We start from the raw sequence: 12,063 nt of genomic DNA, 5'->3' as shown, positions 1-12,063 counted from the left end.
TTGCTCAAATCTGTTGTTGAACACTCTAGTCAATTTTTCATTTCAGCTAATTCTCTTCATATCCAGAATTTGTTTCTGTATTATAACTTTTGTTTCCTTATTGATATTTTCTGACTGGTGAGATAAATAATTATCTTGTTTTCCTTTAGTTCTTTACACATGGTTTCCTTTATATCTTTGAGTATATTTTAAATAGTTGATTTAAAGCCTTTGTCTTCTATATCCAATATCTGTGCTTCCTCAAGGACATCCCCCCCGCCCCCGCCATGTATAATCCATGCTCCCTTTGATGCATCATATTTTTTTTTCTAAACTGGATATTTTGAGTATTATAATGAAACAACTCTGGGAATAAGATTTCCTACCATGCTAAGACTTGTTGCTGCTTGTGATAGAAATTGTTGTTTATTAGTTTAGTGACTTTTCAGGAACTAATTTTGGAAAGTCTATTTTTTGTTTTCCATGGCCACCAAAGTCTCTGTGTCATTAGCTTAGTGGTCAGTTAGTCATTTGACAGAGATTTCCTTAAATGCCTAGAACAGCAACAACAAAACCTCCCAGTCTTTGCAGATGAGCACTGTATGTAGATTGGGAAATGCCTTCAACAATCCATCATGCAATTTACAACTCTACTTTGGCCCTCATTTCCTGCTTGCAGAGAATCTGGTGATCAGCTAGAGAGGTAAGATCTTAGGGCCTTGTCAGGGCTTTTCTGAGCATGTACCCAGCCCTGGGCATGCATATGGACCTCTATTCCCAGGAATATGTAGGAACTTCTTGTTTTTGTTTTTGTTTTTGTTTTGAGAGAGAGAGAGAGAGAGCATGCACATGAACAGGAGAAAGGAGCAGAGGGGCAGAGGGGGAGAGAGAGAGAGAGAATGCACATGAGCAGGGGAAAGGAGCAGAGGGGCGGGGAGGGGAGAGAGAGAGAGAGAGAGAGAGAGAGAGAGAGAGAGAGAGAATATTAAGCAGGCTCCATGCTCAGTGTGGAGCCTGACATGGGGCTTCATCCCACAACTCTGGGAACATGACCTGAACCGAAATCAAGAGTCAGACACTCAACTGACTGAGCCACGCAGGTGCCGCTGTAGGAGCTTTTCAAAGTCCTTGTTCCCTAAATCATTTTATCCTCCAGCCTTTCTTCCTAAGCTTTTTTATTTGCTTGTTGTTTTCTCCAAATGCGATCATTTGTCCCAGTTGGCAGCAGCCAATCGCATGGCCTTTATGTATTTTCAACAAATGCCCCCTTGGTTCTGGGAGAGTTCTGCATTAGGCAAAACAAAGGCAAGCCCTTTGAGCCAGACATGCAGAGAGCCACCAGACAGGTCAAAACAAACAGCCCCAATACTTTCTGTAGCAGGTCTGTTCTGCTTCCTCTAATACTAGGAACTCACACCAGGAATATTGTCTTCAAGGTTACTGTCTTCAAGAGGCTGCCACAGAGCTGGCGAGCGGGGGATGGCCAAAGTAAGTGAAATTATCATGAAACTTTCTTGGTGAAATTCAGCTGTTTCTTTCTTGTTTGTTTGTTTGTTTTTTAATGTTTATTTATTTATTTTGAGGCAGAGGAAGCAGGGGGAGGAACAGAGAGAGCGAGGGAGAGAGAGAATCCCAAGCAAGCTCTGCACAGTCAGCAGAGCCTGACGTGGGACTTGATGTCATGAACGGTGAGAGCATGACCCGAGCTGAAATCAAGAGTTGGATGCTTAATCAACTGAGCCACCCCGGCGCCCCTGTTGTTTGTTTCTTGATAAGTGTTCACCTGGTTGCTCTAAACTTTGAGCTGTTTCCAGAGTTCTGGTAAAACTGATTTTGATAGTTTTGCCAGTTTGTTAGCTGCTTTTGTGAAGTGATGGACTCTAGGAGTTCCCTACATCCCCAGTTGCTTTTTTTTTTTAGTGTAGAATTTTTATGTGAAAACAATTACCTTATATATAAAAATCTGCATACTGATTTTTTCACTTGATGTTATACCATAAAATTTTCTATTTACTTGTATTATTCTTCATATAAATATCCACCTTAGTAGTTCATTCGGCAAATATTTATTGGGTACCATTTACCTGGTGGTCACTCTTCCAGGGACTGAGTATACAGTGGTGAGTGAAACAAGGCCCTGTCCTCACACAGCTTACATTGGAGTAGGGAGTGAAGTAAGTGACATATAAATATTCATTCACTGTCGTTGCTGTTTAAAGTTCTATTATAAGAACAGAACTATGATAGGATGAAAACTGCCCCCCACCCCACCCTACCGCCCCGCCAAAGACATCAGGTCCTAGTCCCGGAAACCTGTGGATGTTACCTTATTGAAAACAGGATCCTTGCAGCTGTGATTAAGTTAAGGATCTTGAAGTGTGTGGATATTATCCTGGATTATCAGGGTGGGCCCCAAGGTCAATCACATGCCTCTTTATAAGAGAGAGGAAGAGGAGATTTGACATGGACGGAAGAGGAAAAGCAAAGTGATCATTGGAAGCAGAAATTGGAGTGAAACTAAGGAATGCCAGCAGTTGCCCAGAGCTGGAAGAAGCAAGGAACAGAAGTCTTCCCTATACCCTTGAGAGGGGACATGGACCTACCAGCATCTTGGTTTGGGCACAGTGATAGTCATTTTGGACTTTGGGCATCCAGAATGGTGTGAAATAAATTTCTGTTGGGAAAAGCCATCTAGTTTGTGTTAATTTGTTTCAGTTACCATAGCAAACTAATACAAATTTTGGAATCGAGTAGTATGCTGCTGTAACAAACACCTAAAAATGTGAAGATAGATTTGGAATGGGTAATGGGTTGAAGCTGGAAGAATTTCGAGAAGCACTGTTAGAAGCACTTGTACGTGATAAACTTGGATTTTAGCTGAGGTGATTCCCAAGCAAAATGTTAAAGATACGGCCTGGTTTTTTCTTGCTGATTATCATAAAATGAGAGAGGAAAAAGATATCTCAGGGAAAGAACTGTTACATCAAAAGGAACCAGCACATGATGATGGGGGAAATTTGCAACCTTTCCGAACTGTGAAATATACTAAAATTAGGCGATTTACTGTTAGAACAACGTGCTCTAGGGAGAAGGCCATGGGTGTGGTTGAACAGCTTTTTGCTAGTCTTGAGGATATTAAGTGTATGACTCATAGATCCACTCAACCATCTCAGCAGAAGCCAGGAATAGAGATAGAATTATCCAGAAGAGATCTGTGGAGGGCTGTCTGTAATGATGTGAATCTCTGTGACATACACAGGAGACCCACAAGACTTTTGAGAGTTCTACCAGCAGAAACGCTGCCATCTTAGATGGAAAGGGACAGAGACGGAATGGAATGAAGGAAGGCTATTGGACCCCCACGATTCTAGAGGCAGGAAATAGGCTTATAAAATGACTCAGCTTCACACATGTGCCTACTGTTAAGAAAAACGAAGAATGACAAAAGGGATTAACCTCAAGCCCAGAGGGCAGAGCCTTGGACCTGGAAGTCAGAACCACAGATGTGGAGGCAGGAACTGTGGGTGACAGAGGATTAGTCCTACACCTTGAAAACTAGAGGAATTTGTCCTGCTGGATTTTGAAATTACCTGGGACCAGTCCCTTTCTCTCTTCCATTTTCTCCCTTTTGGAGTAAAGATGTGTGTAACTGTTATACTATGCCCACTCCATCATATTAGGGGAACAGATTACTCATTACTAGTTTCACAGTTTTAGAAATGGAGAAGAACTTTTTTCCCCCCAGAATGGACTCTATCCAATCTTACAAACCTAGTTTAGATGAATTTTGGGGGTTTCAGCTGATTATATTTAGATGAGATTTTGGGCTTGAGTTGATATTACAATGGGTTAAGACTTTTGGAGATGTTGGGATAGGGTGAATGTATTTTGTGTGTGTGACAGACTGATGGCAGACTGCAGAAAACTGGGGGGGGGGGGGAGGGAAGCCCTCCCCCCCCAACATATCAGAGTCTAACCCCTAAACCAATATATTGTGCCTTACATAAAAACAGGATCTTTGCAAATGTGATTAAGTTAAGCATTTTGACATGTGGAGATTATCCTAGATCATCCAGGGGGGCTCTAAATGCAACCACAAGTGTCCTTATGAGAGGGAGCCAGAGTGACATTTGTCACAAATGAAAGAGGAGAAGGCAATGTGAAGATAATGGAGAAGTGGTGTGGCTACAAGCCAAGGAATACTAGCTACCACCAGACCCCGGAAGAGGCAAGGAACAAACTCTCCCCTAGAGCCTCCAGAGGGAGTAGAGACCAACTGACATCTTCACTGAGGCCCGGTGATCCTGGTTTTGGACTTCTGGCCTCCAGAATGGTGGAAAAATAAATTTCTGTTGTTTTAAGCCTCCTGGTTTATGGTAACTGGATACAGTTGCTATAGGAACTGTAAACGAATAACACGATGCATTTATCTAGCCCCTGCTCATTGGACACTTGGATTGCTATTATGAAGTGTCTTGCACACGTTTCCTGGTGCAAATGTGCTAGAATTGTTGTAGCACATATACCTGGGAGTGGAATTGCTTGGTCACGGCACACACAAATGTTCAATTCTAGAAGGTAATGTCAAATTGCTCACCGAAACAGTTATCAATTTACACTCATACCAATGCTATAGTTGTTGTGGATGGATGTGTGTTTTGTTCATCGCTTGGTATTATCCGATTTCTTAATTTTTGCCAATCCTAGTGAACGTGAGATGCTCTCTCGCTGTGGTTTTATTTTAATTTCCCTGATAACCAACGTGATTAGGTTTGAGTATCTTTTCGAACCCTTATTGGCCATTTGTAATGTTTCTTCTCTGAAATGCTCGTTCATATCTTTTGCCCATTTTTCTAATTATTTTATATATATTTTTTAATTGACTTGAGAGTTCCTGTTCCTTTTATATTCTAGATACTACAACTTTGTTGGTTATGGCTCATCTTTTTATTTTTTATTATCACTATTTTTAATGTTTTTATTTTTGAGAGAGAGAGTGCAAACAGGGGCAGAGCAGAGAGAGAGGGAAACACAGAATCTGAAGCTGGCCCCAGGCTCTGAGCTGTCAGCACGGAGCCCGACACGGGGCTCGAACTCACAAACTGCGAGATCCTGACCTGAGCTGATGTTGGACACTCAACCGACGGAGCCTCCCAGGTGCCCCATGGCTCATCTTTTTATTTACTTTATGGTGTCAGTTGATGAAAAGAAGTTCTCAGTTTTAATGTAGTTGGATTTATCAGTCTTCCTTCATGGTTAGCGCTTTTTATGTTTTTTTTTTTTATTAAAATTTTTTTTTAATGTTTATTTATTTTTGAGAGAGAAAGAGACAGAGCATGAGCAGGGAAGGAGCAGAGAGAGTGGGAGAGACAGAATCCGAAGCAGGCTCCAGGCTCTGAGCTATCAGCACAGAGCCTGAAATGGGGCTTGAACCCATGAACTGCAAGATCATGACCTGAGCCCAAGTCAGACGTTCAACTGACTGAGCCACTCAAGCGCCCCTATTTTTTTTTAGAATCTTTCCTTTCGTGGGGCACCTGGCTGGCTCTATCAGTAGAGTATATGACTCTTGATTTGGGGGTTGTGGATTCGAACCTCACATGTTGGGTGTAGAAATTACTTAAAAATCTTTCTCTGAAGTAAAAAAGATATTCTCCTACAATTTTTTCTAAGAGTTTTTCTTTCCATATGTAATCAAGCTGGAATTAATTTTTCCGCATAGTGTGAGATAGGGTTCCAATTATCTTATCCACATAGACTCGATCAGTTGTTCCTACATGATGTATTTGATGGTCCCTTCCTTTCCCCACTGATCAGCAAGGCTATATCTGAACATCAGAGCTCCAGATATGTGTTGGTCTTTTTCTGGTTTCGATTTCATCAGTCTATATATGTTCATTCTTGAGCTAATATCATACTGTTTTTAGTACTAGAGTTTTGTAAGTCCTGATAGCTGGGGAGTAAGGAAGTGCCTCATTCTTCAGGCATGTCTTCGATATTTTTACTCTTCTATATAAATTTTAAAACCAGCATGTCATATTTAAGGAAAACGCTGTTGGAACTTTTATTACAATTGCATCAAATACGTAGATCGAATTTGAGAAAACTGGCATTTTGGCGAAGTACCTAGTTTTAGAATTTGTATCATTTTGATATTTTTATTATTGGAATAATTTAGATTATATAATAATACTATAATTATTATAATTTGTATCCAAAATTAAAATTTCCTCTATAATAAGTCTTGCAAGTGTTTTGTTAGATTTATGATAGGTTCTTATCGTTTATTGCTATAATAAATAATGTATTTTTAAAATTCTATTTTTCCATCTTCTACCAGTGTACAGAACTGTGAATAATTTTTATATTGATATTATAGCCAACCTTTTCGCCAAGCTCTCTTTTTATAATAATAGATATAGATAATAGATAATAATAATAGGACTCTATGGAGTCCTTTGGGTTTTGTTTTTTTTCCAAGATTTTATTTAAATTCAAGTTAGTTAGCAGATAGTGTAGTATTGGTTTCAGGAGTAGAATTTAGTGATTCATCACTTATGTATAACACCCAGTGCTCATCACAAGTGCCCTCTTTATTTAAAAAAAATTTTTTTTTAATGTTTTATTTATTTTTGAGAGAGAGACAGAATACGAGTTGGGGAGAGGCAGAGAGAGCAGGAGACAGCATCCACAAAGCAGGCTCTAGGCTCTGAGCCATCAGCACAGAGCCCGACGCAGGGCTTCAACTCACAAACTGTGAGATCATGACCTGAGCCAAAGTCGGATGCTTAACTGACTGAGCCACCCAGGCGCCCCACAAGTGCCTTCTTTAAAGCCTATCATCCATTTACCCCATCTCCCCCCAACCTCCCCTCCAGTTTGTTCTCTATAGTTAAACCTTTGAATTTGACACGTAGACAATCATTTAGGAAAAAGAAGAGTTCTGATTTTTCTTTTCCAATATTTGTGTCTTAAATTTCTTTTTCTAGACTTATTGCACTGTCTACAATCACCAATATAGTATAGAATAGAAGTAATGATAGCAGCCATGCCTGTCTCATTCCCGATTTTAAAAGATTGTTTCTAGAATTTCAGCGTTAAGAATATTTGCCAAAAAAAAAAAAAAGAAAAAAGAAAAAAGAAAGAAAGAAAGAATGATATTGGCTGTGGGGTGTTGGTGGATACTCTTCATCAATTTAATAAAGTTCCCTCTCATTCCCAGGTTTCCAAATACTTTTTAAAATAAATTGTTTTGTCCACTAATATCTTCTCAGCACCCAACACAGATGCTCATTATATGTTGCTTGAATGAATGCATGAATGAATGAATGAACATGTTTACTGGACTCCTATTTCTTTTCTTTTTTTTTTTCCTTATTGATTTTTGTGACTTCTTTATATATTAAAGATGTCAACACTTTGCCACTTGCTGGGGATATTTTCCCTAGGCCTTTTGCCTTTTAATTTTGGTTATTTTTTGGTGAAAGGAGGAAGATGGAGAAGTTTTAAATTTTAATGTAAACAGATCTATTGGTTTTTCCTTTTGAGGTCTCTTCAAATGCATCTAAGTTTAGAAAGCCTTTACCTCTCAGGATATTTGATAAGTTCATTTCTATTTTCTATGCACACTGCTGTTAATTTAATCTTCCCATAGCAGGGCTCTGATCACGTCACTCCCCTGCTCAAAAATGTTTAACTGTCTCCTTGGAGCCTTTAGAATAAAGTCCAAACTCTTTAACTTGGCCTCTAACACGTTTCGTGATTCATTCCGAGACTGCCTGTCCAGTCTTTTCTCTAGTGTCCCCCAAATCAGCTTGAGCTCCAGCCAAAGGGAAGAGTTGGCTTCTCTCTGTGTGCCCTGCTCTGTCCCACCTCCAAGGCTTTGTTCCTGGTGTTCCTTGGCATAGAATGCCATCCTCCATTTTGTATATTTAAATCCTGCTTGTTCTTCAAGCCCTCTTTTCTCAAAAAAAGCCTCACCTTACCCTTTGAGAGGATAAATGGTAGAGGGATGAGAACATGAGCTTTTGGAGTTAGACAATGTGGATTAAAATCCTAATTTCTTGGGGCGCCTGGGTGGCTCAGTCGGTTAAGCGGCCGACTTCGGCTCAGGTCATGATCTCGCAGTCCGTGAGTTCCAGCCCTGCGTCGGGCTCTGTGCTGACAGCTCAGAGCCTGGAGCCTGTTTCAGATTCTGTGTCTCCCTCTCTCTGACCCTCCCCCGTTCATGCTTTGTCTCTCTCTGTCTCAAAAATAAATAAACGTTAAAAAAATTTTTTTTTAATCCTAATTTCTTCACTTGTTCCTATTGCCAAATCTTTCCACCTAGTCTCCATTCCTCCATGATGAAAATGGGAACAGAAAGCAATGAAGGACCACATCGGGTGGTCTGAGGGTGAACCCAATCGATCAAATGTAAAGATCCTGGCACGAGGCGCCTGGCTGGCTCAGTCGGAGAAGCATGCAACTGTTGATCTCAAGGTCTTGAGTTTGAGCCCGCACATTGAATGTAGAGATTACTTAAACAAATAAATATACTTAAAAAAAAAAAAAAAAAAAGACTCCCTGCCTCATCCCACCATTTTGGAAGGGAGTGAGGTGGGGCCAACCCACCCCCTCTAGCCACACCTGCCTCTGAAAGTTTGGCTGGTTCTCGAATTCCATTAGGTGGCCGAGAACTTTCCTGCTCAGGTGCTGGGAGTGGCCAAACAGGTTCCACCTCCAGGAATCTAACCCAGGCCTCCAGGCACCTCGGTGGGACTCCCACACCCATCTGGGCTCAAAGGAATCCCCTCCCTCCTTTCTTCAAGTGAGCTCCAAAGGTTTTATTGCTGGGAAATATTTAAGTCTCCAAAGGGGCCCACTGGAACCTCCTGTTCCTTGTCATCAGCACCCACAATATGATGGCAAGGCAAGTGGAGCAAAGGTAACCTTTTCAATTGCAAAGTGAGCAAACTGAGGCTCAAACTATCTTCCATATAGTTGGGTCTAGGACTTGTGTGTCTTGTCAGCCTGATTCAAGGGGCTCTGGGAGGCCTGAGCAGCTGTGTTGGGGAATCTGGGAGACCTCTGGCCCCAGGGTGGGAGAAGGCGCAGGAATTCTGGCTACCAGAGCCTCCAGCCTTTGTCTGCAGTGGGTTAATGCTCTCAGAGGCTGGCAGCGAGCCTAGCGTCTGTGTGTTCTCTTTGTGAACCTTCAGTACCCCCACTTGCGTAGGTTATCCCTTTTTATTTTTAATGTTTGTTTATTTTTGAGAGAGAGAGACAGAACGCTAGTGGGGGAGGGGCAGAGAGAGGGAGACACAGAGTCCAAAGCAGGCTCCAGGCTCTGAGCCATCAGCACAGAGCCTGATGCGGGGCTTGAACTCATGAGCAGTGAGACCATGACATGAGCCAAAGTCAGACGCTTAACCGACTGAGCCACCCAGACGCCCCTTGTCTGCGTCCTTTAAGGAAGAGGAAGGATGACGATTCAGTGGCGGGGGTGTGTGTGTCTCTGGGGCTGGAGATGAGGGTGGGAACATGAAAATAATGAGAAGAGTGAGCTTCGGTTCTGGAGCCCTGGGTTCTGGCTCTACACGCAGCACGCTGCATCACCTGGGATGGTCTACTCTCTCTGGACCCCAATTGTTCTATCTGTAAAATGGGGATAGTAGCAGATGGACCCATCTCTGTGGTGGAATCTTCGCAATCTTAGTGTTCTCAAAGTGCTGTCCTGGGCCTTGACCCCTCCCCGAGCCCAGACTGTCTCCAGGGCCTGACCTCACCAGGTTGGCCCCACCAAATCTCTGACACCATTTGGCTGCCTCCACCCTCTGCTCTGTCCTCCTCTGGGGGGGGGGGGCCTGAGGCTCATTCCATCTCCCCACCTCCACCCTCTGCTCTGTCCTCCTCTCGGGGGGGGGGGGGGGGGGGCCTGAGGCTCATTCCATCTCCCTACCGCACTGGGGCTGGCCAGCCAGTGGTCTTGGTCGGGTCTGGGCAGGGCGTTGGGGGACGGGGGGGTGCTCCAGACTCCTATTTGACCTCTTGAGCCTCTCTCTCTCTCTCTCTCTCTCTCTCTCTCTCTCTCTCTCCCTGGAGCCAGCATCCTGTGCCCCGCCCCTCTTGAAATCTGAGCTCAGGGACCCAGGGAGGACTGTAGCTGCAAAACATTCCATCCAGTTGTCCAAACACTCAGCACAGCTGGCCGAGGGAGGGGCAGCCAGAGCCGAGCTCTCAGGGAGCCCTCGGGCTGTTGTTTTCTTGGGAATGGTGGAGTCCTCCCGAGGAGGGCCAGCCCTGGATGCCCCGAGGGGGTTCACGGGGCTGAGGATGGTGGGGAAGATCCAGGTCCGGCTGGCCAGGTGCTGCGGGTGGCCTTGTGAGCATCCTCGTGATGGGGCCTAGGGCTCCTTGCGGGGGAAGGGCAGCGGGGATGATGAGATAGCAAGCCCGGGAAGTGACTTCGGGGAGCAGCTTTTACTGGCAAGCAGTCCCCGGCTGCCTCTTGGCTGTGACTCACCGGTGACCCTGGACGAGCCTCCAAGTCAGTTTCCTCATCTGCAACAGCGAGGCCTGGGCCTCTTCTGGCTCCGATTTTTTTCTAAGTCACAGCCAAGGACGAGGCCCTTAAAGCTCCCCATGAAGTCCCAGCTATGCCTAAATGTCCAGAAGGTAGCAGTTTTTTCTCTACGGCCCTCAAAGCGACTCTGACTCCGTTTCCTCCCCGAGGGGCTGGCTGGTGCTTAGCAGCGAGGGACTGTCTCTTATACACTTTGTCACCAGCCGGACTGAGCTCCTTTCCCTCCTGCCATGTTGGGATGATGGAGAGACCCTCCCCCACCTCCCGCCTTTCCACACTTCCTGCTTTCCATTAATTGTTTCCAGGTGGGCCCAGAGGTTGCCCTGCAGAGGAAGGTGGGGGCACGGAGAGAATTTAGCAGGGGATCCGTGAGGAGCAAAAACAGGAAGGGGGTGGGAGCAGGCCATGGAAAATTCACTGCCAGGAAAGGCAAGGCCAGCATCTGGTTTGCATTAGGCTGAGAGCATGGAAGCCCAAAGCCTGAGTAGGAGATGTTGTTATCCGCGGGGCAGGGCTGGGGGGTGGGGGGTGTGACTGCTAGTCAGGAACTGGCGGCTTCTCCCCCACGGGGAACTCAGAGGCTGACAGGAAAGAAGAGGGAAGGTGAGGGAGAAAGGAGTAGAGAGAAATGAAACTCTCATCTCAAGGGTGGCAGACCCTTCACAGATGTTACCTTCTGTGATGTTCACAACCTCACCGGGGACAATCGTGCCCGTTTCACAGATGAGGAAACTGAGTCCCAGAGAGGTGAGGTGATTTGCCCCAAGGCCACAGAGCCAAGGAACCGCAGAAGCAGGATTAGATTTCAAGCCAAATGAGACAGGGTGAAACACACCAACTGTCTTGGGTAGACTGAGCCTGACCACGTCCCGGACAAGGGGGTCCTGAGGATTTGGTGGTGAGTGAGGGCCAGCCTCTGCCCACGGGGCCACTCATTTCTTGTGGGGGTGTCCGACCGTTCCAACTGTCATGACACAAGGTGGACATCTGTCTGAGGGCTCCCCCCCTCCCATGCCACAGGGGAAGGCTTGTTGGCAGAGGGGGTATTCGCAAAAGAGATTTATCAGCAGGGGGTAGGATGTGATGTAGGGGACATTGTGTGAGGAAAGCGGAGGTGTAGGGCATGTCTGGGGCAGTAGCAGCTGGCCTGGTGTGCCTTAGAGGGTAAGATTCCATATTACAGTCGGGGAAACTGAGGCACAGAAAGTAACATGCCCAAAGGTTTATAGTTTAGAAGTGGGGTGTGAATCCGGCCTGACACCGGGCCTGTGTTCCTCCCTGCTACGCTGAGGTGTCCATGCACGCTGGTGGTTGATATCGAGGGGATATCGAGGCCGGGGATGGGGGGTGGGGCAGGTGGAGGTTCTTGCCCAAAGCCACACAACCGACTGGTAATAGATAGAGCCTGGGCTGGACCGGCTCTTTCCAACTCAGCAACCTGGCCAAGGAGGGGACAGACAGCTCCGTCTTCGGGCCGAGTGAAAGCCTGGGGCCTTGGGCATGTAAAGGAAAGTTCCCAC

The 12,063-nt window shown here is 45.1% G+C and overlaps 1 protein-coding gene and 1 long non-coding RNA gene across 6 annotated transcripts in view; one reads left to right on the top strand and one right to left on the bottom strand.

Annotated features, from left to right (window-relative positions):
• The window catches only part of LOC131487996 (uncharacterized), a 170,127-nt gene that overhangs the window by 61,725 nt on the left and 96,339 nt on the right, over nucleotides 1-12,063 (bottom strand). The window lies entirely within an intron of this gene.
• RAB3IL1 (RAB3A interacting protein like 1) overlaps nucleotides 1-12,063 on the top strand; it is a 43,012-nt gene that overhangs the window by 10,147 nt on the left and 20,802 nt on the right. For 2 of the 5 annotated variants that reach the window (XM_058689264.1, XM_058689269.1), the window contains exon 2: nucleotides 1,387-1,467. The exons of 2 other annotated variants lie outside the window; for them this stretch is intronic. In XM_058689264.1, the coding sequence (XP_058545247.1) occupies nucleotides 1,387-1,467 (81 nt within the window). The remainder of the gene's footprint in view (nucleotides 1-1,386; nucleotides 1,468-12,063) is intronic. One more of the 5 variants, XM_058689267.1, reaches the window with a different exon arrangement.

Source organism: Neofelis nebulosa, chromosome 10 (assembly GCF_028018385.1).
Source record: "Neofelis nebulosa isolate mNeoNeb1 chromosome 10, mNeoNeb1.pri, whole genome shotgun sequence".
Lineage (NCBI taxonomy): Eukaryota > Metazoa > Chordata > Mammalia > Carnivora > Felidae > Neofelis > Neofelis nebulosa.
Note: the sequence above shows the minus strand (reverse complement) of the source record. Positions and strands in the feature narration are given on the sequence as shown.